The sequence below is a fragment of the Procambarus clarkii genome, chromosome 67, assembly GCF_040958095.1.
Source record: "Procambarus clarkii isolate CNS0578487 chromosome 67, FALCON_Pclarkii_2.0, whole genome shotgun sequence".
Taxonomy (NCBI): domain Eukaryota; kingdom Metazoa; phylum Arthropoda; class Malacostraca; order Decapoda; family Cambaridae; genus Procambarus; species Procambarus clarkii.
Window position 1 is genome coordinate 8,664,921 of NC_091216.1, and position 27,253 is coordinate 8,692,173.

The following is a 27,253-nucleotide window of genomic DNA, read 5'->3' on the forward strand; positions in this document are numbered from 1 at the left end:
TATATGTAACTGGTATTATTTAGCCATGATATTATTACAGAAGACCCCTGACTGTGATAAAAATGACCAAGATTCTGATAATAGCAGGAGTATTGTGATAATAGCAAGATTGTTGTGATCAGGGAACACAAATTAACACTTTTATAAGACTTTTTTTTTACCTGTGGGTGTTGAAAGCCAAATATCCCAGAGCACCTTAGGGGTTAAGGACTACCATGAGGATATTAAGTATACCCTTGAGGCCCAAGGCCATTCTATCCTCCAGGTGGATACCTTCACTTGGTCCCCTTGTGGTCGTCGCCGTCAGCCTTTTTACATTGTGAAGGTCACGTTTGATGGTAGGTCCCTTCCCTCTTCAGTCATTCTTGCTGGTGCTAGATGCCCTGTTCAGGAGTACATCCCCTCTCCTTGCCTCTACAGCAGGTGCTGGAGATTTGGGCATGGTTCCCTTTAGGTGCACAAGTGAGGTGTGTGTCTGCCCCTTGTGTGGAACCTCGGGTCATTCTAAGATGGAATGCCCTTCTTCCCAAACTCTCTGCATCAGTTGCGGTGATACCCATCCTGCCTTCTCCCGTGCATGTGTGCATTTCAAATTTGAGGTATTAATCCTCAATTTGAAGCATCGTGATGATTTGTCTTTTCCTGAGGCTAGGCGCCAGGTTTGCCGTCTTCCACTTTCTCTGGCATGTCTTATTATCGTGTGTGTTGCATGCCCCTTCTCGCCCTCTTCCACTTTCTCAGGCATGTCTTATTATCGTGTGTGTTGCATGCCCCCTTCTTCTCGCCCTCACGCACTTTCTCCGTTTCACAACTGTTTCGAGGCCTTGGACCCTGACACCTCCACCACCACCTCATCAGCTCCGTCTGCTCCTTTGTGTTGTGGAGAATGGAGACTCAGAGGGTCCTCCTCCTGGTTCTCCATCTGGTGTTTCCTTACTTCCTTCCCGATCTTCTTCTTTTCCTGTGCCCTCCTTCTCGCCTCTCTCCTTCTCAATCCTTTCCCTCTGTTGCTTGGTCCTCCTCGCCACCTGTCTGTTCAGGCCATTGTCCATCCTCCTCCCAGTACTCGTCATGTTGCCCATTCCCGTTCTCCTTCTGTTGAAACTGTCGAGGTGGTCGCCCAGTATATTACTGATGGTACGCCTGTCTCTCTACGTCAGAAGCGTAAGCCTGGCCCCTCTCCTCCTTCCTGAGTGCTCTTAAGGGTAGTGTGTTCCCATGGCCTTCCTCCGACCACTGTTACCAGCAGTTTCCCACTGCTGGTAATGTATCTGGCGAGGTTACGTATTGGCCATACCCGCTTAACTCACGGACACTTAATGGAGCACTGCCCCTACTCCTTATTGTCTGAATTGCATTGTCCCTCTTACAGTCATGCATATCCTTGTTGAGAGTCCTGACTTCTAGGATGTGCATGCGTCGTGCTTCCCGACTGTCCCTCGCGATCACCTGTCCCTCGATAGTATCTTTGGGGAATCAGATACCTTTGATGATGTTTGCCTTATGCACTTTTGTTCTCGTATTGACATCCTTAGTGATATTCAGCACCTTTTGAATATCCCGCACTTTTGAAGGTGCTACGTAGCCTCTCTGGCTTCGTGCCTTCTTTTGATAATTACTTACTTGCTGATTTGGAGAGCATGCAGAGATCCTTTACTTCTAGAATCCACTCAGTAAAACATCCAAACTATTGGGACTGACTAAAGTGCCTAAATCTGTATTCTCTTGAGCGCAGGTGGGAGAGATACATAATAATTTACACATGGAAAACAGTAGCGGGGCTGGTCCCAAACCTGCACACAGAAATAACACCACATGAGACCAGAAGGTATAGCAGGATGTGCAAAATACCCCTGTTGAAAAGCAGAGGTGTAATAAGTACTCTGAGAGAGAACTCTATCAACATCATTCCTCGGAGACTGTTCAAAACGCTTCCACTACGCGTAAGCTGCATACCTGGCCGACCCCTCACAGTGTTCAAGAGAGAACTTGACAGGCACCTCCAAAGGATACCTGACCAACCAGGCTGTGAGCAGCCGTGTCCAACAGCCTGGTTGACCAGTCCAGCAACTAGGAGGCCTGGTCAATGACCGGGCCACTGGGATGTTAAGCCCGAAATCATCTCAAGGTAACCTCAAGGTAACCAAGGTAACCACATTATAAATTTAAAAAGTACAATAATCTATTTCATTTAGCTGTAAGATACTGCATATTCAGTTTTGTTTTGATATGGTGGGGGGTGGCCTCCTCACTAGCTGTCTGGGAGGCACTGTTGGTTGACAAAATTCTCTTCGTACTAATGATTCTTGAGCATTGCTTTCACTTATGAGACTTATGAGCAGTCATTAATCATATATTTGTTTTCTTAACTATTGACTGGCACTATCAGTATTGATGGCAGTGCTTCACCAATGGTTGACTTCCTTTAAAACAGTAGGCCTCCTACAGCCACTCAAAGCACTACTGTTGTTAGATTGTTGCTCTAGCACAGCTTGAACACTTCATATTATAAATCTGCCACTTTGCTGTAGTACCACTGTCCCCTCACCTTGCATATCTCACACTAAATTAGGAGCGCTAGTCCCACCACCTACATCGCCTAAGTTTACACTATAACGTATGCACATTCTATTACATATTGACTTCTGCTACCACTTTCTTTACATGACTTGATATTGGTAAAGGACAGACTGAAATATCATCACTTCCATTGTTTTCAGAGGTGTGGGTTGGGTACCTAATTTTCAAACACATTATTGTGACTTACTGTCTGCTTAACAGTGTAGGCTCGAATGTCATGATTAATGTCATTGGACTTGCAAAGGCTTGAACTTGCAAAGGCACTTAACATAGTATACAAAATTCTGATTCTGAATCTGAATCAATTCAATGATTCTGTTGTTGGCTACCCAGTGTTGTAACTTGATGCTCTTAGTTATAAATGTGTTTAATAGTAATTTAATAATAAGCTCTCTCTTTTTTTTCCAGTGTCGCTTGGATTTAAATGCTCTCAACAACTATAATGAAAATGCATCAACTTTAGCAATTTCAAATAAATATGTTGAGGTGTCGGAGATCCTACAAAATGTACAACTACCACAGGTGTGTTCTATTGTGTTGATGCCTTATGTACTTTAGGATAGAAGGGGTATTACATGCGTGATGTTTTCATCATCATAAGATCATAAGAATGCAGGAAATCACAGTAGATTTTTTATTATTATTAGCTAAACCATTCAGCTTCTATGTATATCCTACAGTAACCACTCTTATATTTCTGTGGGGAGTCCCATTGGCTCTCAGAAGCTAGTATTTTGATTAAGTGCCACACTGTTTGGAGTCATCAGTCGCAGAGTTCTTGTATACCTGCCGGGAACCACAAGCCAGAATCTGGTCCCCCCCTCCTCACAGAGGCGCAGGGAGCAATGGGCCCATGAACACTTTACATTTAAAGTTTATCACCTTGCCATCGACCAGAAAAAGCATCCAGAAAGGTAGGCAAATCAAAACTGACTACGACCTGATCGAAGAATGTGACTTCTACCCTCAAATTATCAAAAAAACATCCCTACAAAGAAAACAAACAACCAAAATATTGTCCAACTAACTCCTAGGTCATTAGCTCCACCTTCCCCCTCATGTTTGTGCCTGGCAATCATTGGTTTACTCTGGCTACAGTTTCCTAGTTTTTCTGGGGTGAGCCCCTTCGATTTCCCGGAGCTATCTAGGCTCATATGTATGTATTAAACTCCTGGCATCAGTCAAGCAAATGGAGTTTTAGGCCTACCAGGGACCACGAGCCAGAACCTGGCCCCCTCAGAGAGGTATGAGGAACAATGGCCTATTGAAACTCCCGTGTGGTTGGAAGCATTCTATGTCTGCCATCAACCGGGTCAGGCACCCAGAAAGGTAGGTGCCCCAAAACAAACCCTATCTGGTTAAAAAATTGCTACCGAAAGCTGAACTATTGGACAGAACTCCCCCAACAAAAAACGAGCAAACTAGCATGATGTCACAACCATCACCGTGCCGCCTTCTGTGCAGCTCCCCACTCTTCCCAGAAGGGGAAAAGGGGGAGCCCCAGACCCCCGTGCCGGCTATCCACCCTTCAATTCTTGGTTGATGTGAGACCTTGGCGGTCGTGCGACTCTGGCTTCAGAATTGTCTCGGTGCTGTGCCTTGGGGTGTGGTCCTGTCCCTTTCGGGTGTGTGAGCCAGGAGTAATTTCTTCAGTACTCGAGCTACACGTGACTAGGGTTACCTTCCCTAGATGCCCTGTTAGTACTGCCCTTGTGGCTTGAGGTTCTCTTCCACAAGTTACTTAGGTTCTATCTTCGCCGTGGTCTTTTGCTGCTTGGTGATTGCCCGCCCTTGGAGTCAGCTGGTGTGTTTCATGTGCCCTTGGGTAGGAGGTAGTTTCATCACTGGTAGAGGCGCAAGGTACTGTGCAGCTAGTTTTCACCTTATAACAGCAACCGGTTCTGTTCTACCTGTGACATTGTACTCGTGCAGAGTTTTTCTTTTCTTTTTCGCCCGGTAGGGGGTCTGCCCTTGGTATGTTCACCCCTCTATTAATGTGTTCTTGGTGGTCCTCTGCTAGGTCCCTGTGTGTGTATACGTCGCTGGGGTTCAGCTTTAGCAGTTTGCTTGTTAGTTTTTGAGCGCCGGTTAGCAATACCTTGCCTGGGCTTCTCTTAGCAGAACAACTAAGGGCCCCGGAAAACCCCACTGAGGCTCCCGAACAAATAGCCTGGATGTGTCACAACGGAAAGGTTGATGATATTCATGAGAGATGTAAGAATTTTGCACCAAGACTGTAATCTTTTGTTGAAATATCTGCATATCTCTTGCAAATTGTCTATACAGTATATCTAGGTCATAAAAGTATTTGTGTGTGTACATCTGATGCCATACTACTTGTGTAAAGGAGGAAATGTATATGTTTATCTCTCAGAATGTTTGGTAATATGTTTATTGTGTGTGATGTGTATGTATGTATGTATGTATTAACACAATGTACTGAACAGGGTGAGAATAGCTTGAGCTACCTCATCCCTTTGTGTGTAATTTACCTCAATAAACTAATTTCAATTTCAATTTCAGTGGTTGGATGGATGCGTCCTCTGTGTTCCATTTCACTTCATGCGCGTTTGAAGGTTGCTCTGTTTCCTTGTCTCAGGGTGACACCTCTGACCCTGAGTCTTGCGTATGGAGTTCCTTGCATGTTCTCCACTTCACCCAGTCCACTGATAATGATATTCGAGTGCAGGCAGCTTCGGCTTTGTATGCGTGTTATAGGATGCTGCAGTGTGCTAGGTTGGTTGCCCACCTGGATGCTCCGAGGATGCATTGTTTTGGTTATTGGGACCCAGACTTGAGGGTGTTAGTCGCCTCGACTTTGGTTCTGTCTGCGCCTTCCTATCCTTCTCCTGCTGGTGTTCGACCTGTTCTCCCCTTCTTCCGGCTCCGAAGCATCAGAGGGTTTCACAGTTGGGGCAGGGTTTGCCTGGTGGTAAAACTTGGGCAATTTTGGGGGATGCCCATCCGATGTGGGAACAGAGGCATTCGAGCCAATTCCTCCAGCTTATTCCAGCTTTTCCAGCGGTTTCTATTTTTTTTTTGGGGGGGGGGGGTTGGCAGAAGGTTTGTAGGACGGTTCAACCCAGGATCGTGATTCCTGGGGTAGGGGAGGGGCTGACTTGGAAGGGGGGGGGCTGACTTGGGGGGGGGTTTGGGTTTTGACCTTGCTTGTGTTTTGATACCCTCTGAGCGGGGCTTGTCGTTGCAGGGAGTGGGTTTTTCTTCTACCCCCCCCCCCCCAACTTCTATGTATGAATTTGAAATTGCGTCAACCCCTCCCCGGGTTCGGTTCTGGGTTCCCTTGGGTCCTTCGGTCCCTTCTTTCCCAAGGTTTTCGGCCTCCAACATCCCGCCTCATGGTGCGGGTGGCCATTGCAGCTTACTTTCTACGAGACCCAGAGTACGCCTCAATAATGGATCATGCTTCTTTCGCGTTTGGTTCTTCCTTTCCTTACTGGGTGCATTACGGGAGTTGTAACACACCCAGTAAGTAACGCACTCCGTACAGCCGTAGTCATCATGTTTGGGAGACTGCTCTATCTTTTCGTTGGGGGCTTGGCATGTCAGTCCCACATGCTTGAGTGGCGTGAGGTAAAGCTGTGGTACAGGTTTACCTGGGGATGAGTTTGAACGCCTCGATATAATTCTGGTTCTTATATAATTCTGGTACTGATATAATTCTCGATATAATTCTGGTTCCTTCGGGAACGTCCTTTCCTCCTCTCTTGCTATCACTGGGTTCGGCCTCCAGGCACACACCAGGATGCATGTTTGTTCGCCCCTGCTCTTCTGCAGGATGTTGGCCAGGAACAGCTTCATGTGCAGGTTCTCTCTTTCGGCTGCCCTGATTGCTGAGGACTTGTGCGCCCGTGGCCATTTGTCTTCAGTCTTGCATTTCTTTTCCCTTCTTGAGCTGTCTTCGGACTGGCTTAAGAAGGATGTAGAGGCACTCGGGGCCGATCCTGGGTCTGATACGCTGGTCTCGCCGGTACGGGCATCGGTTGCCCTATTAAATCTGTTTACGCCGATCTTGTGGGAGGTGGTGTCTCCGTTCTTTGCTTCTCGTTTCACATGCCAGCAGGCGGTGCTCGCTCAATCTGTGGGATCTGCTTGGGCCCTGGCACTTAGGTTTTTATGCCTTTTTGTCCTCTTCTGTTTGCAAAGTCTTCGGTGATGCAGTATCCGCAAATGGCTTCTTCGAGTTGTCGTCCCATGTCTGACTTGTTGGTTCTCAGAGGAGGGGGGGGGGGGTTGGAAGGGGTCTTCCCGGAAGGGTTGTGCCAGGGCTCGCGATTCCCCTCATTGTGGTAGGCCAGTGGTGCCAGGTTCTGAACCAACGACTGGTCGGTGCGGTGATCGCTCTGCTCATCAGTCAACTTCGTGTAAGGGGCGTCGGCCCTTTTGCGGTTCGTCCCATTTACAGGGCGATGGGGAGGAGGTTCGCACTGTTTGCCCACGTCTTGTTCCACAATTTGTGGGTGTTTTGGGTCGTTTTTTGCAGCCTGTGGTGGCATTGGGTGGCTCCTTCTCCTTCAGGGCGTTCGGGACTGGCCTCCTGTATTGGTCTCTGTCAATTCATCTTGGAATGGGTTCGCTTGGGAGTGGTCGAAACATCCTCGTCCCTCAGGTGGGTTTTCTGCCGGTTTCTGGTTCCAAAACAGGACTGCACGAATCCTGTCTGAATCCACGGGTCTTTTGCCCCTCCTTTCGGATAACTACTCTCCCCCAGTTCCATCTTCTCTTGGAGCCGGGCACTTGGATGGTGTCCATGGACCTCAAGCATGCGTATTGGCACATCCTGATTCATTCGGGGTTCTGGGACTGGCTCGGGTTTGTGGTGGGGCGTCAGGCTTACCGCTTTCGTTGCCTTCCCTTCGGAATGCAGGGAAGATGCCTGAATCTGGCATCTTGTGTGTTCACACAGCTTACCCCGGGTCGTGGTGGCCCATCTGCCTCTCTCAGGGGTTCGGGTTCTTGCCTACCTCGATGACCGGCTAGTATGAGCTCCCAACCAGTCTGCATTTCTGCTCACCAGGGAATTTGTTCTTTCCCAGCTCACCATATTCGGGTTGCTGATGAACTGGATGAAGTCCCATCTGTGTCCCTCTCAGGTTTGGTCTTTTTGGGATTCTCAGACTGCTTCCTTGTCTCTCCCTCTAGAGGATCTGCTGCGGCTGCAGTCCTGCCTTCACTTATTTCTGGGGATCTCCCGGGTCACGAGGCAGTTGCTCGAGGGTTTGTGCGGGAGTCTAAACTTTGCCGTGGTGGTGGTCTACCTGCTGGGTCAGGTGTGGCTTCATCGGCAGTTATGGTTCCCTCAGGGCCATCCCTTTCGCCTCTCTTGCTATCACTGGGTTCGGCCTCCGGGTGCCTATTCGTCGGCTGCTGCGTTGCCGGCTTTCTCTTCGGGTTTCTCGAGGTTCAGTGCCTAGGTGCCTACCCAACCCCTCACTTGATGTGTTCACGGACGCGTCGTCTCATGGCTGGGGCTTTGTGACCAGTGCTCACCAGGCTAGCCAGGGGCGGTGGGGTCTGACTTTCCGTTGGGCACACAGCACGGTGTGGGAGTTCGCGGATGTTTGGATGTCACTTCAGAGGGTTCAGGTCGCTCGCAGATCGACGATCTGGCTCCATTCAGACTGCTCCCCAGTGGTTCATTGCCTGAACCTTGGGGGGGTTCAATGCAATCTTTGGCTTTTTGGGGCTGGTCTCTTTGGGTGACTTCTGAGTTCTCGGGGTTTGGCTCTCCTGGCATTGCATGTTTGGGGTGTGTCCAATATCCTGGCGGATGGCCTGTCTCAGTTCATTCCCCTCTCCACGGAATGGACGGTCAATGCCGACTCATTCAGTTGGCTCTGCCGGACGTACGGGCTCTCAGGAGTGGACCTCTTCACGTCAGTGTGGTCGCGGCATCTTCCGATATATGTTGCGCCCTTCCTCGACTGCGAGGCCGTCAGGGTCGGGGTGTGTTCAGCCACTACTGGTCGAGGTGGGGTTACCCGTACCTCTTTCCCCCCCCCTGGTTCTGCTATTGCTCCAGGTCCTAGTTTGCTTGCAGACTTACAAAGGGAGAGTAGTCCTGTTGGCCCCCCTTGGTGGCCAGCCTAGCCTTGGTTTCAGGTGCTGCTTGCTCGGTGTCCTAACCAGGGGTCTTCCTGCGGCTCTGCCTCTTTCAGCAGGCTGGGCCAGTTCGTTACATAGATGGTTCGATCTTCACAAGTCTTTGCGTCTGGTCTTTCTAACGCAGGTTTATCATCATTTGTGTAGTGAGCAGGTGGCTTTGTTGATGGTATCCCACCTGCGTGCTTCGTCTCGGCGGCAGTATGACGTTTCCTGGCGGTCCTTCCATTATTTCTTGTCTCTCCATAAATTCTCTTCTATTTTGGTTTGGATTGTCTTGTCATTTCTTTCCTGGTTGTTTCAGGACCGTCATCTTATGCCGAGTACTTTCACCTCATATCATGTGGCATTGGCGGAGCTGTTTCAGCTTGCATTCCAGGTAGATGTTGCTTCTGCTCTATTCTGCAAGCTGTCTCGTGTGTTGTTTCATCTCTGGCCTGCTCATGCACTGCCTGAGCCATCCTGGTGGTTGGACCGGGTGCTCTCTTTTTCTCTCTTCTCCTTGGTTGTTGTGGCCTCTTTGGTTCAGGATTGTTTTGCAAAGGTTCTTGTTGGCATTGGCCTCTGGGGGTCGGATTGGGGAGCTTCATGCTCTTCTCCGACACAGAGGCTTCTGCTCTTTTGGTCCTGGTGGTAGATTTGTTCGTTTGCTGCCATCTTCTTCTTTTCTGGCAAAGAATGAGACTGCTGCTTTCCGGAGTGGTCATTGGGTTATTGATGCTTGGTTGGTTCAGCCAGGGGTGCATCATGTGTTGTATCCGATGGCAGCTCTTCACCGTTACCTGCTCACCACGGCCTCGGTGGCCGGGGATGTGCTTTGGGTTGACCCGGTTTCCCTTCTTCCCTGTTCCAGGGTTTGGGTCTCCCAGGTCATCTACAGTGTTATTCAGTCCAGCCAGCCTGCAGTCTATCTTCGTACCCATGGCATTCGTAAGTTTGCTGCGTTTGCTGCCGTCTTTGGTAACATGTCTTAGGCTGACAATTCGGGTACGGGGTTTTTGGAGGTTGAACAGGGTCCTGGCCGCATGTTACCTGTTACACACTACACGCTGTTACGTCAATAAGGTGGAAAAAACATTTTCTTAGTCCACTTTACTGTTTTACGAACACACACTACTGCCTCCCCACCATCATAGCACATTTATCGACCAAATGCAGGTTGATGTTGTAGTCCATCACACTATCTGGCTTATAAATTATTTGTTTTGTTGTGCTGTTCACCTTGCCTCTGTCCAGCATTGTACCAGTGTGAATTGTGAACAACATGTTCAATTCACGCCTGTCTTTCTCCTGGGCTAAAAGCATTCCACCAGTTTTTCTTAGCTCACAATCACCAACCTGCTTAACAGTGTCAAACACAGGCATTTTCCCTTCATTTTGCCTTTACTGTGCCACACACACTCCAGTGGCACAGTCTATTATTAAGCAAGAACCTAGTTAGCAAGGGACTGGTATAATAGTTGTCTGTGTATAATATGTGGCCCTTGTTCAGGTATGGTACAAGCAGGGACTTCACCACAGTACTTAAGAAGCCATGATTATCATTACCAGGAACGTCTTCATTTGTACCCGAATACTGTACATTATCAAGCGTAACACCAATCCTGATTTACAGTCAGACTACAAAGAAGTTCAGTCTAAATCGGTGGGATTTGGAGGGAATATACTGCTTGAAGCAGCACGTCCTTTGAAAAGCACAAGGAATTCATCAATCACCAGCTTCTGAGCTGGTAAATAGAAATTTCTGAACTTTTCAACAAGTTCATTCAGAACGCACCTCACCTTGCAAAGCCTTTCATCCTGCATTTCGTCTTCATCACTTGCAAAATGAAGACACCTGAGGGGTAGCAAAAATCGGTCTCGAGACATATACAGTATTTCCTGAACAATGGTGTTGGAACAGTCTGGTCTTTGCTCCAATAATGGTTTATTACATGTTTGAAACAATGTTTCATCAACATACACACTGCCAAAAATACATACAATTCACCTACAGTCGTATCTTTCCAACACTGTAATCATGAAAAATCAGATAACTCCTCACCTTCAATGAGATCAGCCGTGTATTTGTTCATTTGCTGAACAATATGTTCCATGAGCAGCTCATCAAAATATGCAGTGAAGAAGTACATTTCACTCATTTCGTCACCAAGATCAGGGAAAAGACCTGTAATACCAACATCTTTATCGCCAAAGGAGGGAATTTCTGGAACAAAATCGTCCCCCATCACTCCACACAAACACACCTGCTGTCTTCCGAGAGACAACAGGGGCACCACGGCGAGGAATCCGTGGATGAGAAGCTGAAGCAGGTCTAGCAACAGTAGGGGCAGAAAGGGACGATAAGGGATATATACTTGTAGATGTGGGGCTTTGCTTCTCATTGGTGATGCCATGCGGTGCCATGCGGCGGTGCTAGGCTGGGCCAGGTGCTGACGCGACAAAACTTCGCTTGGTAACACCACTGGCAGCAGGGTTGGCAAAACTACTCTCTGATTCTAAATCACTAAAACCAGAGAATGATTCACCTACCTCAGACTCGTCTACCAAAACAACATAATCTTGCAAAGTAGCACAAAAACTATGTGGTTGGGCTCGAAGTGGTGTTGAGTATGGACGAATAGGCAGTGGTGAGCCTGTAAGCCTCCTCATCCTTGTGGCACCCACATGTTCATTCTCACTGTCCGTGGTATCAACATCGTCAGGCTGTGTGTAGTGTTTGTCTATGTATGAGTTGTCATTATCAGGTTCATCAACCACGTCAAACAGTTCAGTATTGCATTGCTGTCGGTCGGACGCTGGAACAATGTGCACTCGCCGTTGTCTTTCGTCGGTAACTGAGGCCCCTCAACACAAAGCGGACCTACACGTAATTTTTTTACAGATGGCATCTGTTTATAATCTCCCCTGGCCAGCCTATGGGTGACCCCTTAATACAGCTGGACATTTGAATTGTGCGTGTCACCCTACATCGCCCATGTATGATGAGCACATGGCGGGGCACGTTACTCCCATCGCCTATGTGTGTTATGTGCAGCTTAACCCTTGGGCCGCTAAGGGCCATTTTGCCTTCAACACCCACAAGCGCAACAAAAAAAAATCCAAAAAATTCTTTCGTCATATAAAAGTGTTCATTTGTGTTCCCTGATCACGGGAAAAAAAAAAAAAAACGTAGGTGGCATATTTTGGGCGCAATAGGGCGGGGAAGTAAAAAAGAGGCGTTGACTGAGCAGTCGCCAGATGAGGTCTGCTCCGCCCAAGCTGTCAGGCGAGGGTTGCCACAAAGATATTATTACCTAATTATTTCAATGTCTCTGATTTTTTCTTTGTTTTTTTGCAGTAATATTATTCAGTAGTGTGTATTGTGATATATTTATATAATAAAATGTGTGAACCATCGCTGTACTCAAAATTATTGTGTTCATATTAGTAATTCAATTATGTTCATAAAACAATAACAAAGTTTTGCTGTTATTACACTATATACACATGTTATATATACGTATCTGCATGTTTTGTTGACCATTACGCACCACTAAGTTGGTATTGTGAGTCAAAAAACAAGGAAGAGTGGCCTTTACTCACCAGCCAGTCAGCCACTTGCCAACATACTCCAACAATACTTTTCTGGGAGGAGCTCCTACAGCTCCCCGGAGCTTACTAGCTTACTAGGCTGATATGCTAATGTCAGACTTTGGCATCAGTCATGTGTATAGAGTTCTTATGGGCCTACCGGAGACCACGAGCCAGATCCTGGCCCTCCTCTAGAGAGGCAAAAGGAGCAATGGCCTATAGAAATCCCCGGGTGGTTGGAAGCGTTCTATGTCTGCCATCGACCGGGTAAGGCACCCAGAAAGGTAAGCGTCCCAAAACAAACCCCTATTCTGGTGAAAATTGCAACCAAAAGCCAAACAAGTGGATAGAACTCCCCAAACCAAAACTAGTATGACTGTCACCTGTCTGCACAGCGACAGGTGACGACCTTGTTTTTGACCCCTCCCCGGAAGGGGGAAGGGGGAGCCCCAGACCTCCTGCACCGGCGTTCCACACCCCAGTTCTTGAGGCTGATGCTATAGGCAGCGGTTGTGTGCTCTGACTCCAGACTTTTGTGGCGCTGTGCCTTGTGTGTGGGGGCTGTTCTCCAGGAGTGCGAGAGCCAGGATTTATTCTTCAGTACTTGGGCTGCATGCACCCAGGATTCCCTTCTCTTGGTGCCCTGTAAGTACTGTCCTTGGAGCTTGGGGTTACCTTCCACAGGTTCCTTGGGATCTGCCTCTGTGGGTCCTTTTAACTGCTCGGTTTTTTGGCCGCCCTTTGGGTGCTTGGGTGTTTTGTTTCCCTCATTTACCTTGGGGTAAGAGGCAGTTTTTGCACTGGTGAGGGGTGCAAGGTGCTGTGCAGCTTGTCACCTTTCACAGTTGCCGGCTCTGTTCCTTGGGGTACGTTGTCCTCTTACAGGGTTTTGTTTTTCTTTTGTTTTTGCCTTGTTAGGGGTTCTGCCTTACTTGCCACTCATGTACCCTGCCTGGGCTTACCTGGGCGCGAGTGCTCTTATAGTAAACGCTCAGGGCCCTAGGAATCCTCTAAGGGACGCGTGGGTCCGATGGATGCGACCCTAGAGTCCCCCCCTCGCTTCATGCGAGTTTGAGGGTTGTTCGGTCCCCTTGTCTTAGGACGACCCTCACTGTTTTTGCCTCCGTCACGCTGCCTGTTGGGTTGGTGACACTTTCGACCTGGAGTCCTGTGAGTTTTGCTGCTTGCTAATGACTCAATTTACCCAATCTGCGGATGATCATCTTCGGGTTCAGGCTGCGCAGGCGTTGCATTCTAGGTTTCGCTTGTTGCAACGTGCTTGGTTGGTTGCTCACCCGGATGCCCCGCGGCTGCCCCGTTTTGCTAATACGGACCTGGCCTTGTGGGTAGGGGTCGCCTCGACCCTGGTTCAGTCTGCACCTTCTCGTCCTTTCCCTCCAGTTGTTCGTTCTGGTCTCCCTCCCCTGCTTCCGGCCCCGAAACGTCTGAGGGTTTCTGAGCCGGGGCTGGGGTTAGTTGGTGTTGAGACTCGGGCAGCCTCGGGGGATGCCCCTTCCGGTGTGGCAACGGAGGCATTCGAGTCTACTCCCCCGGTCAAAGCCACTATGTCCTGAAGCGTGGGGGCCCCCTTCTGTCCGGCTTCTACGGCTGCGCCGGCCTTGTCTGGTGGGGTCGATACTTGGGGGGAGGACTCGGCCCCGGGTCCTGTGGAGGAGAACCTTGGGGCTGGGGAGGGGCTGACTTGGGGGCCTTGGGCTCCGCTGGATTCCACCTGGGTTTTTCTGCCCTCTGAGCGGGACTTACTGTTACAAAGGATGGGGTTCTCTTTTCCCCCCCTCTGCGTACGAGTTGTACTTGGTGTCTGCCCCTCCCCTGGTTCAGTTCCGTGTTTTCCCGGGTGCTTCGGTTCCATCTTTCCGGAGGTTTTCAGCTTATCGCATCCAACCGGCTGCGGTGCGGGCGGCCCTTGCCGCAAACCTCCTGCGCGACCCGAATTATGGCTCGGCAATGGATCCCTCGGCTTTCAGGTTTGGGACTTCGTTCCCTTTCTGGCTCCGTTACGAGGTTCTGGAGTCGTCCTGGCTGATGGACTGTCCTGTCTTTACCTTGGAGGCCTGGCACTCCTTCTGCCATTCCCGCGCCCTTGAGTGGCGGGAGGCTTTGACGGTGCTGCATGTTTTCCTGGGGGGCGACTTTGAGTACCTCAACGAGTGCTTGTTTGCTCCTGCCCTTCCCCAGAATGTTGGTGTCGTTCTGCTCCATGTGCAGGTTCCCCTACCTTTCGGCGGCGCAGGTGGCTGAGGACTTGCATTTCTTTTCCTTCTTAGAGCTGTCTTCGGACTGGCTCACACAGGATGTGGGGGTGCTTGGGGCTGTTCCTTGTTCTGGCGCCTTGGCGGCTCACTCGTTGGCTACCTTGCTGAAGCTTTTCGCGCTGATCTTACGGGATGCGATTGCTCTGTTTTATGCTTCCCGGCTTGCGTGTCGGCAGACGGTGCTTGCCTCCTCTGTGGAATCTTCTTGGGCCTTGGCTCTTAGGATGTCTTCGCCCTTTTATCCTCTCCTGTTTGAGGCTTCAGCCGTTGAGCAGTATATTCAGGCTGCTTCGGTTTCTTGCCATCCTATGTTGGACTTGCTGGTTCTCCGGGGGTCTAGTGGTGGACCTTCCCGGAAGGGTCGTGCCAAGGCTCGGGGTTCCTCTCATTGTAGTAGGCCACTGGTGTCGGGTTCGGGTTCGGCTCCTCCTTCGTCTGGTCGGCGCGGTGTTTGCTCTGTGCAAGGTTCTGGGTCTCATAAGGGGCACTGGGCCTTTAGCGGTTCGCCCCATTAATGGGGCGATGGGGGAGGGAGGCTTGCGCTGTTTGCTCATGCCTGGTCCCACTATTCGGGTCGTTTCGTGCGGCCTCCAGTGGCATTGGGTGCCCCCCCCCCCCTTTTGGGGGATTCGGGGCTGGCAGGGCTGGCTTCTTCCCCTGTACTCTGTCGGGTCATCTTAGAATAGGTTCGATTGGGCGTGGTCGAAACAACAACATCCCTCAGATGAGTTTCCCGTCTGTTTCTTGTCCCGAAACAGGACTGCGCGGACCTGCTGTTCATTCTGGACTTGTCCTCTCTGAACCTCTAGGTTCATTGCCCTTCCTTTCGGATGACTATGATGTCCCAGGTTCGGCTCCTGTTGGAGTCGGGCGTTTGGATGCTGTCCCTCGACCTCCAGGACGCTTATCGGCATGTCCTGATTCATCCAGGGTTCAAGGACTGGCTCGGTTTTGTTCTGGGGTTTTGTGCTTACCGCTTTTGTTGTCTCCTGTTCGGGTTGAACCTGGCAACTTGCGTGTTCACACGCCTTACGCGGGTCTTGGTGGCCTGTCTGCGTCTGTTAGGTGTTCGGGTGTTGGCCTACCTCAACGACTGGCTGGTTGGGGCTCCCAGCCGGTCCTCTTGTCAGCTGGCCAGGAATTTGGTTCTTTCTCAGCTCGCTGGGTTAGGGTTCATGGTGAACTGGAGGAAGTCCCATCTGGTTCCCTCCCAGGTTCGGACCTGGCTGGGCCTTGTGTGGGACTGTCGGACCGCTTCCTTGTCTCTTGCTCCGGAGTCTCTCCTGCGATTGCGGTCCTGCATGCGCCTGTTTCTGGGGGGCTCCCGGGTCACGTGGTGGCTGCTCGAGGGTTTGTGCGGGAGCCTGAACTTCGAAATGATGGTCTAACCACCGGGTCGGGTTTGGCTTCGCCGGCTGTTTTGGTTCCTTCGGAGACGTCCCTTCCGCCTCTTTCGCGATCGCTGGGTTCGGACCCCGGGGGCTTTGCGTCTGTTGCTACGTCACTGGTTTCCTCTTCGGGTTTTCGGGATTCGGTGCCTTGCGCCTTCCTGAGCCCTCGTTCGATGTGTTCACAGATGCATCGTCTCTTGGCTGAGGTTTTGTGACCAGTACTCATCAGGCCGGCTAGGGACAGTGGGGTCTGTCCTTCCGTCGAGCCCACAGCACTGTGCGGGAGTTCGTGGCAGTGTGGTTTGCTCTTCGGAGGCTTCGAGTCGCCCGCGGGTCAATGATCCAGCTTCATTCAGACTACTCCCTGGTGGTTCATTGTCTGAACTTGGGGGGGGGGGGGGGTTCAATGCAGTCCTTGGCTCTTTGGCGCTGGTCGCTTTGGGTGACTCGTCTGCTGAGTTCTCGGGGTTTGGCTCTCCTGGTAGTTCACGTGCGGGGAGTGTCCAATGTCTTGGCTGACGGCCTGTCTCGTTTCATTCCCCTCTCCACGGAATGGACGGTCGACGCCGACTCCTTCCGTTGACTTTGCCAGACGTTCAGGCGCCACAAGGTAGACCTCTTCGCGTCGGCTTGGTTGCTGCGCCCTCCTCAGTATGTAGCGCCCTTCCCAGACTGTTTGGCCATCGGGGTTAATGCCGAAAGGTATTAACCCCGATGGCCTCGAGGTTGGGGGGTTCCTGTACCTCTTTTTCCCGGTTTTGCTGCTGCTCCGCGTCCTGACTCGCTTGGAGACTTACCAGGAGAGAGTTGTCCTCTTGGCCCTGTGGTGGCCGGCCCAGCCGTGGTTTCAGGCGCTGCTTGCTCGGTGTCTGAACCCCAAGGTTTTTCTGTGGCTCCACCTCTTCCAGCAGATCGGACCGGTACTTCACGTGGATGGTTCGATCTTCTCCTCGAGTCTTCACATATGGTTTTTTTGACTCGAGTTTATCATCTTCTCTATGGTGATCAGGTGGCTTCCTTGTTTGTGTCCCACCTGCAGGCTTCTTCTCGGCGGCAGTATGAGGTTTCCTGGCGGTCCTTTCGGATCTTCTTACGTCTTCATCATTGTGCTTCGCTTTCTGTTCGGGTGGTTTTGTCCTTTCTCTCTTAGTTGTTTCAGGACCGTCACCTTATGCCTAACACTGTCGCCTCATATCATGCGGCGCTGGAGGAGCCGCTTCTGCTTGCTTTCGGTATGGATGTTACGTTTGCGCCGTTTCGCAAGTTGTCTCGGGTGTTGTTTCACGTCCGGCCTGCTCATGCTCCACCTGAGCCGTCCTGTACTTTGGCCAGAGTGCTCTCTTTTCTTTCTTCTCTTCACTTTGTTGTTGCCCCTTCGGTTCCAAATTGTTTTTCGAATGCTCTTTTCCTATTGGCATTAGCCTCTGGGGGTCTGGGTGGTGAGCTTCATGCTCTCCTCCAGCACAGGGGTTTCTGCTCCTTTGGTTGGGGGCAATCGGTTTGTTTGTCTGCAGCCTTCTCCCTCTGTTCTGGCGAAGAATGAGACTGCTGCTTTCTGGAGGGGCCCCTGGGATGTTGATGCTTGCTTGTTTAGGCCAGGGGTGCATCATATTTTGTGTCCAGTTGAGGCTCTCCGCCGTTATTTTCGCGTCACAGCTTCTGTGTCCGTGGACACGCTTTGGGTTGATCCGCTTTCCCTCCTTGCCTGTTCGCGGGTGCGGGTCTCCCAGGTTGTACGCAGGATTATTAGCACTTTCACGCTCTCGGCGCTCAAAAAAAATCAATACCCCAGATGCTTTCGGGACTTCGCGCGCCTACGCGGTAAGACCGAAAAAGTGTACACTCTTTTGACTGTCCTGACAATAATTGAAGGCGCACGTATTTAAATTTGGTATCACTGTGTTCGCAATGAAATTGTCTATAAGAGCATACCTATAAAATGCCGCCCAAGCATAAGGAGTATCAACACCAAATAAAAAACTATGCAGATCACTCGCCGAGAGCGCCAAACAGCAACAAAATGTTTCCACTCTCTTAATGGTTGCGAAGCCTACAGTTGTCCTACATCGCTAATTTTGGTATCATTGGAATCGCAATAAAATTCTCTACACGGACATATGCATATGAATGTTTAATATAGGTAATTGCCCACCCGCAAGAGTGTGTGAAGTGGAGAGTAGTTAGCCGCGAGCGCACTGGCGAAAACACGGGGGAAATCATGCTTGGAAAGTTTATACATTTATACGTCTCCTGACCCTACTTTTCTATGTACGTATTTCTTTTCTGTGGGGAGCCCCTACGGCTCCCTGGAGCTTATCGGGCTAATGTATGTTATGTTAGACCGGGACATTAGCTAAGGAGTTCAGACCTACCTGGGACCAGCGCCAGAACCTGGCCCCTTCAGAGAGGTTTCAGGGAGCAATGGCCCTGGAAAACCCCATATGGTTGGGGGTTTTCCTTATCTGCCATCGACCGGGGTTAAGCACCCAGAAAGGTAGGCGTAACAAAACAAACCCCACATGGTAAGAAACTACAACAAAAACCGAACAGAGAGGTAGAAAACTCCCTACAATCCCAAGGAAACAAGCAAACATCACACTTTACTGCCGCGCCGATCGTCCGCGCAGCCCTCCCCACCCCGGGAGGGGGAGGGGGGAGCCCCGGACCTACCGCGCCGGCTGCCAAGCTCCAGTTCGTTCGCTAATGTCAACCGGGATTGACGCTTCTCTGGCCTCAGTTTCCTAGGCGGTGTTTGCCTTGTGTGGCGTTCACTGCCGTGTGTTGTGGTGTGCGGTGGCCAAGAGTACTTCATCAGTGCCGGGGCTGCATGTGCTTAGTGGCTGACTTCCCTAAGCGCCCTGTGAGTACTGCCCTTGCGTAACAGGGTTATCTTCCCTGGGGCGTTCGGGAACCATTCCCGTAGAGGTTCTTGCTGCTCGGCATTTGCCTCGCCCTTGGGGCCAGCTGGGGCTTGGGGCCCTTGTTTGGCCCTGGGTAGGGATTGGTATTGTGCTGGTTAGGGCGTCAAGGTGTTGCGCAGCCTGCCACCTAAGCGGCGGCCGGTTTCTGTTGCCTCTGGAGACGGTGTACTTTTGCGGGGTTTTTCTTTTGTTTTTCATTTTCTTGCCTGGTGGGGGTCTGCCTAAGGTGGTTATAGTTCCACTGGTAATGTTTGGCGGCCCTCTGCTAGGCCCCCGTGCTTGTACACGTCTCAGGGGTTTTCAGTGCTATAATCTACCCTCTTGTTATGTTTGGGTTTCTTAACCGGTTAGCAACACCTTGCCCGGGCTTCCCGTAGTTGTTACCCTACGGGCCCTGGAAACCCCTGTCTGGGCTCGGGGGACCATTGAATGTGTCTTCCGGGTTCCAACCCGTCTTGAACGGGATCGTTGGTTGCTGTTCCCTTGTCTCCGGGTGACAGTCGCCATTTTTACCTCCGTCATGCTGCCTGTTGGGTCACTGACACCTTGACCCGGAGTCTTGCGAGTGATTCTCTGCTTCTTCTCCAGTACTCTCCTGATGTTATTACTGTTCAGAGTACAGGCGGCATCCGTGTTGCAAGCTAGGTTAGGTTGCTGCAACATGCTAGGTTGGTTTCCCACTCGAATGCCCCGTGGCCGCCCCGTTTGGTTAGGTGCTGCTCGCCCCTTTCTCTCCATGTTCCCGGCTCCGGACCGTCTGCGGGTTTCGGGGTCGGGGCGGGGTTCAGTTGCGGCAGAGACTCGGGCGGTTTTCGGGGGATGCCCCGTTCGGGTTGGGGACGGAGGTTTGAGCCTGTGCCTCCTGCCAAGGCTTCTGGGTCTTACCAGCGGCCCTTTCTTGTTGCCTTTCCCATGGGCTCTTGCTTTTCTTTAAGGGCGGAGGGCTTGGAGGACGGCTCTGCCCCGGGGCCTCTGTTGTTGGTTCCCGGGGCTGTGGGGGTTGCCTGCTAGCAGTTCTGGGGCGGTTTTGCCCCTTCAGGGGTTTTTCTGCTGTTGGGCGTCGTTTTTCGCCCTTCCAGTCTGCTAGCTTCCCACATTTGCTGGCGTGTTTTTGTGTATTAAGCGTCAGTCACAGCCCCTGCTGGCGGCCATTTTCGTCTGCCGGTTTCCCGGCGTGGCCACCAGGGCGGCGTTGCGGTTTGTTTACATGCGTCTGGGTGTGCGAGCGAGCGTCTCTGGTGAGTTTTCAAAAAATTTGCAGGGTTTTTGTTCTCCTGTTGTCGTTTCTTTGTTTTTCTGGTGTTTTCTTGCCGTTGCCTGTTCCTCTGGGAACGTTTGGGGTGTTGATTTTGGGTCTGAGCCTCTGGGTTTAGGCTCAGTGCCCCTGGCTGGTATGCTTGCTCCCACACCTTGCCCCTTGGTTTTCGGTCTGTTGGGACCGTTTTCCCAGGGCGTTCTGCTGGGGTCTGTGCTTTGCCTTTTAGTGGTGTTCTCCGCCGGCAAATGTGGTGGTTTGGGCTCCCCCTGGTTCGATTCTGGGTTCCTTTGGGTTCCTTGGTTTCGTTCTGGAGGTTTCTTCCTCTTGGGCCCCCTTTTGTGGGTTCAGGGGACTTTGTTTCCTCGTGTGACCCGGTTCTGCCTTTTGGGGTTCCGGGGTCTTCCTGGCTTGCAGACTGAGCTTTTTGGGTCTTGGCACATGTTGTGGTTGTGCTGGGACTTTGTGGTTTTGCTGTCGAGGTGGGCCTTTTGATGCAGTTTTGTGCCTTCTTTGCCTGGCCGGCGTAGTGCTCTTTGCCACTAGTCGGCGGCTTGTGCTTTTACAATATATGTCCTCACCTAGTTGTGCTTGTGGGGGTTGAGCTCTGGCTCCTTGGTCCTGCCTCTCAACCGTCCGTCAACAGGTGTATCGGTTCCTGTGCCTCTTGGGCTCTGTCATGTCTACATGTGACATTGTATGGGGGTCAGCCTCGTTACTTGTGTGAGGAGTCGCCACATTACTTCTTAGTGCTTTCCCGTTCCCATTCTGACACTCAAAAAAAAAAAAAAAAAAAAAACTTTAATTCTATCTGTGGCTCTTTTGGGTACTCAGTTTCCACCTGTGTCCCCTAGTGCGTGTGCCCCTTGTGTTACATAGCCTGTCCTTCTCAACCCTGTCGATTCCCTTGGGTATCTTGTATGTGGTGATCAGGTCTCCCCTCACTTCCTCTTCCAGCGAAGTGTGGTTTCATTCCCGTAGTCTCTCCTCATGACTTCGGTAGTGTACTTTTTCTTTCTGAAGGGGTTCTGTTCCCTTCTCTGTTGACTGGGCGCTGGGGGAGCAGCTTGCTCTGTTGCCTCTCGCTTGGTCCCGCTGTTGGTGGGCGCTTTGGGTTGTCTTCCGGCCTCTGCTGGCGTCGGAGGACGGCTTCTCCCCCTTGGGGGGGGTTCAGAGCTGGCGGGGTGGGCTTCTTCCCTGCGCTTCGTCATTTCCTCTTCGTGGGTGCGTGGGGCGTGGTCGATCCGCCCCATCCTTCTGGGCTTCCCGTCTGCTCTTTGCAGTCATGAGCTTTTTCCATCTGCTCTTTGCAGTCATGAGCTTTTCCAGTCTGCAGTTCTTCTGGACTACTTCCGTCTGCGCCCTGGATCCTCTGCCCTGCTCGGAGGACTGTTGTCTCCTGTTCGGATTCTGTTAGGGCCGGGTGCATGGATGGTGGACCTGGGCCTCCAGGTCACTTCTTGGCACGTTCCTCTCCAGTTTTTCTGGGGCTAGCACGGTTGGTAATTACCTATGTGTACTTACCTAAGTGTAGTTACAGGATGAGAGCTTCTCTCGTGGTGTCCCGTCTTCCCAGCACTCTTTGTCATATAATGCTTTGATTATAATTGTCATATTGTCATATAATGATTGTCATATGTCATAATATGTCTTAATATGATTGTCATACAATGCTTTGGTGGTGGGGCTTCAGGTTTGCTGTTTTTATTGCATTCCCTATTTTGTGAAGGGCACTTTGTATACTCTTTGCATGTTTACCGGATCTTAGTGCCCTGTCTGCGTCTGAGATTCGGTGTCTGGCCTACCTCGACAACTGGCTGGAGTGGGCTCCCAGTCAGTCCACTTGTCTGCTCGCCAGGGGATGGTTCTTTCCAGATCGCTGGGTTTGGTTTCCTGGTGATCTGGAGGTTTTACCTTCTGTTTCCGTCCCGGGTTCGGACCTGGGCCTTGTTTCAGGCTCTTGGGCCCCTCATTGTCTTCCCTCCAGAAGTGTTACTGTGGCTGTGGTCCCGCCTTTGGCTGTTCAGGAGGGTGTCCCGGGTTGCTCAGCGGTTGCTTGGGCGGTTGTGCGGGAGTTTGCACTTCGGCGTGCTTGTCTGCCCGCGGAGTTGGGTTTGGCTCCGGCGTCGGTTGGTTCCTACGGAGACTCCACTTCCGCCTCTTGCATTCCTTGGGTTCCTCTGGGGATCTGGTGTTGGTGCTGCGTCACCAGCTTCCTCTTTGGGGTTTTCGGGGTTCCGTGCCTTGGCAGCTCCCCGAGCCTTCGCTCGATGTGTTCACGGACGGGTCGTCTCTCGGCTGGGGCTTTGTGACCAGTGCTCACCAGGTCGGCCGAGGTTGATGGAGTCTGTCTGTCCGTCAGGCTCACAGCCCGGTTCAGGTGTTCATGGCTGTCTGGTTTGCGCTTCGGAGGGTTTGGGTCACTAGGTACTCTACCATTCAGCTCTGTTTGGACTGTTCTCTGGTGGTTCTTGCCGGAACCACAGGGGGTTTGGTTAACAGTGTGGTTCGTGTCCGGGGTGTGTCCTGCGTCCTGGTGGACAGCTGTCTCGGTTCATTCCTCTTCGTGGGTTGGCCAGTCGTCGCCGATTCGTTTTGTTGGCTCTGTTGGGCTTATGGACTCCTGGCCATGGACGTCTTCGGGTCGGCGTGGTCTAGGCGTCGCCCGTTTTGTGGCGCCCTTCCCACCTGCGAGGACTTCACGGTGGAGGCTTTCGGCAGGCCTGGTCGAGGTGGGGGGTACCTGTACCTCTTCTCCCGGTCCAGCTGTTGCTTCGGGTTCTGGCTCGGTTGCAGCCCATTCCCACGAGAACAGTCCTTATGGTTCCACGGTGGCCGGCCCGGCCTTCTTTTCAGACGCTGCTTGATAGGTGTCCGTACCCGGGGCGTTTTTCCTGAGGCTTCGCCTCTTTCAGCAGGCCAAATCGGTCCTGTCCGTGACTGGTTCGGCCTTCTCTTTGGCTCTTCGCGTCTGGTATTTTGACGCAGGTATCGCCATCTCTATGGTGTTCAGGTGGCTTTGTTGACGGTGTCCCACCTGCGAGCTTCGTCTTGGAGACTGTATGACGTTTATTACGTTTTCTCGCGTTTTGTTTCCCCTCCGGCCTGCTCATGAGTCGCCTGAGCCATCCTGGTCCTTGTTCAGGGTGCCTTCTTCTCTTCCCCTCAGTTTGTGGTAGCCCCTTCGGTTTCAGTTTCCTCCTCTTTGGTACTGGTGGTAGCTTTATTGGTGTGCAGCCTTTCTCTGTCCTGGCGACGGTCGAGACGGCTGCTTTCCGGAGGGGTTCTTGGGGTATTGGTACTTGTTTGGTTTGGCCGGGGGGTGCGTCCTGTGTTGTCCAGTTGTGCTTTTTGCTGTTGCCGGCGTACCGTGCCTGGGGATGCGCTGTGGTTGATCCGGTTCCTTCGTTCCCTGTTTTCAGGGCTCGGGTCTCCCGGGTCGTCCGCAGTGTTTTCCTTCTTCCTGCGGTCTGTCTTTGCGCCCGTGCTGTTCAGACGTTTGCAGCAATTGCTGCTGTGTTGGTGACGTCTCGGGCTCATTTCGGGCGCAGGGAATTGTGGGTCGCACAGGTTTTTGGCCGCCCATCCATATGTGCGTCTGTTCTTGGGCGTTCTTGTTGCCTTGGGTCGCAGGTTTGCGACCGGTTGTCTTGGCTTTGCGTTGCAGAGTTTGTGGCGGCCGCCTCCCGGGTTAGCCCTTTCTTTTCCTTCTCTTTGGGTATGAAGCTCCAGGGAGCCGTAGGGGCTCCCCACAGAAAACCAGCGTTGAATGTAATGAAACGCCATTTTCTGGGTGAGCCCCGGAGGCTCCCTGGAAACCCTCCCTCCCACCGGTCGGCGGTTTTTTCGCGTTGGTTGAAGCTTAGCTTCCGAACTGGAGCTTGGCAGCCGGCGCGGTAGGTCCGGGGCTCCCCCCTTCCCCTCCCGGGGTGGGGAGGGCTGCGCGGACGATCGGCGCGGCAGTAAAGTGTGATGTTTGCTTGTTTCCTTGGGATTGTAGGGAGTTTTCTACCTCTCTGTTCGGTTTTTGTTGTAGTTTCTTACCATGTGGGGTTTGTTTTGTTACGCCTACCTTTCTGGGTGCCTAACCCCGGTCGATGGCAGATAAGGAAAACCCCCAACCATATGGGGTTTTCCAGGGCCATTGCTCCCTGAAACCTCTCTGAAGGGGCCAGGTTCTGGCGCTGGTCCCTGGTAGGTCTGAACTCCTTAGCTAATGTCCCGGTCTAACATAACATACATTAGCCCGATAAGCTCCAGGGAGCCTCCAGGGCTCACCCAGAAAATGGCGTTTCATTACATTCAACGCTGGTTTTTTATACCAATGTGTTCGCAATAAAATTTTCTATAAGATGAAATGTATAACATTTGTACAAAGCATGTGTAAGAGAAGCGCCAAATATAGAACCACGTCGCTCAGTATGCGTTCGCGGCAGAAACGAACGCATTGTTTTCGTTCGTTTGATGTTTGTCAAGTTTATACTTGTTGAAACATTTTATAATTTGTATGACAGTGATCGCAGTAAAATTCCCTACACAGACATATACATAACACATACAAATATTTCCCACATGTTGGATATATCAACGGCTAAAGGGAACCCACTGCCACACGCCCGCAACACCCAGAGCCACACCCGCCACACCCCCAAACATACTTTGTGTTTTTTTTTTTACTCATAGTAGTTTATGTGATATAATATTCATTCTGGTACCAAAAAAATCGCAAATAAATTCTCTACAAAACGTATATAATCTGAGAGTATCCCCATCCATTTCGGTTAAAAAATGGAATTTATAGAAATATTTTTTCGATGGATGAGAAAAGTAGGCTGTTATGCGGAATCGTAAGAAAAAACGGTGACGAGTTATCTCTAATCTAAAGCGCGAAAGTGTTAAGGCTAACCAGCCTGCGGTCTATCCCCATGCCCATGACATTCGCAAGTTCGCGGCTCTTGCTGCCGTCTTTGGGAATATATCTTGGGCTGACATTCAGGCGCGGCAAGGTCGAACAAGGTCCTGGCTGCTCGTTACCTTGTTAATTAACACTTTCACCCCGCGGTGGCTCATGAGCGCGTCACTAAGTTTTGTCCTGTTTCCGCATGGGTGACACTGTCGGGCGTCATGAGAATAAATATTTGTATAAATTCTAATTTCGATCCGATCTACTTGGGGATAGTTTACAAATGTTCGCCATGAAATTTACGTTTTCTCTAATAGCCGAAGAGTTTATTTGGTAGAATGGCATGGCAGTGAATCATCGTGGTAAAACAATTGTATTATTGACACGACGAGTATAATCGACGTAGTTTTTATATTTGTTGCCTGTCGAACGCATCCTTATGTGATGTTTTATACTTATGTTCTTCTAGAACGTTCTATTGCGAACACATTGGTACAAAAATGAAATACGTACATCGAAAAATAATGTCAGGACAGTGAATTGAATATACACTTTTCAATGCGGGTTTTGCCGATATGCCGCCGCAGGTAACACTTCGGCCACTTCCCACACTCTTCTGGGTAGGTTGCAAAATTGATTCTATATTTATATGCATATGTCCCGTGTAGAGAATTTTATTGTGATTTCAGTGATACCAAAATTAACCCTGTAGGACGAGTGTGGAGTTGACAACCCTGAAGATAGTAGAAACATTTCGTTGCTGTCTGGCACTCACGGCTAGTGATCGACGTAGTTTTTTATTTGGTGCTGATCTTACTTATGTTTTGGTGACGTTTTATACTTATGTTCTTCTAGAACATTCAATTGCGAACACATTGGTACAAAAATGAAATACGTACATCGAAAATTAACGTCAGGGGAGTGACAAGAGTATACACTTTTAAATGTTGCCGCTTGATCGCCCAAAACACTAATTTTACTTGGGGAAAGTTTTTTTCATACACCGTTTCACGAAAGTGTTAACGTCCTGGGGCCTAGTCGAGCCTGTGTCGCTTTGGGTCAGCGGATGCAACCAGTTGTCTCGACTTCGGGTTGAGGCAACTGCCTCCCGGGTAAGTCCCTATTCTTTCCTCTGTGAGTAGTTAGCTCCCGGGAGCCATAGGGGCTCCCCCCCCCCCCCCCAGAAAACCAGCATTGAATGTAATGAAACGCCATTTTCTGGGTGAGAATCGGAGGCTCCCCGGCATCCCTCCCTCCCTCCGGTCGGCGTTTTTTTTGTGTGTTTTGACATCCAGCCTCAGAACTGGGGTGTGGATCGCTGGCGCGAGAGGTTTGAGGCTCCCCCTTCCCCCTCCTGGGGAGAGGGGAGCTGTGCAGACAGCGGCGCGGCAACGGGTAACATCATAATAGTTTGCTAGTTTTGGTTTGTGGAGTTCTATCCACTCGTTCGGCTTTTGGTTGCAATTTTCACCAGAATATGGGTTTGTTTTGGGACGCTTACCTTTCTGGGTGCCTGACCCAGTTGATGGCAGATATAGAAGGTTTCCAACCACACGCGGGGGTTACTATAAGCCATTGCTCCCCTTGCCTCTCTAGAGGGGGACAGGTTCTGGCTCGTGGTCCCCAGTATGCCCATAAGAACTCCATACACATGACTGATGCCAAAGTCTGACATTAGCATATCAGCCTAGTAAGCTAGTAAGCTCCGAGGAGCCTCCGGGTCTCACCCAGAAAATGACGTTTCATTACATTCAACACTGGTTTTTTGTTTTTATTCATTATACACAGATGTTAAATATAAGTATCTACATGTTTTGTTCACTATAACTGTACATCTAAGTTTGTATGGTGAGTTCAAGCAATAAGAGATGTAGCTACATACACAGCTGGTGCTTGCTGCCATCACTGGTTCAGGGCCAGACGCACTAATATTTCTCCTCCAACAATACTGTTTGTGGTGTTATTACACTATATACACACACATTATATATATAAGTATTTGCATGTTTTATTTACCATACCTGTACAAATAAGCTGGTATGGTGCCCAAAGACCATAGTGGCCACCAATAAATTACATGACATGTCATTCAGACGACGCACCTTTCTCACCAAAATGGCGGCTCCCAACATACTCCTATTGCAGTTATTACACTCTATACACTCGTTATATATAAGCATCTACATTTGTGTTCACCATAGCGAAACACTAAGCTGGTATGATAAGTCCAGTCA

At 50.7% G+C, this 27,253-nt stretch overlaps 1 protein-coding gene across 3 annotated transcripts in view; it reads left to right on the forward strand.

Moving 5' to 3' along the window:
• LOC123767772 (osteoclast-stimulating factor 1) overlaps positions 1-27,253 on the forward strand; it is a 202,839-nt gene that overhangs the window by 148,102 nt on the left and 27,484 nt on the right. For all 3 annotated transcript variants that reach the window (XM_045757820.2, XM_069310330.1, XM_045757819.2), the window contains exon 4: positions 2,989-3,102. In XM_045757820.2, coding sequence (XP_045613776.1) covers positions 2,989-3,102 — 114 coding nt within the window. The remainder of the gene's footprint in view (positions 1-2,988; positions 3,103-27,253) is intronic.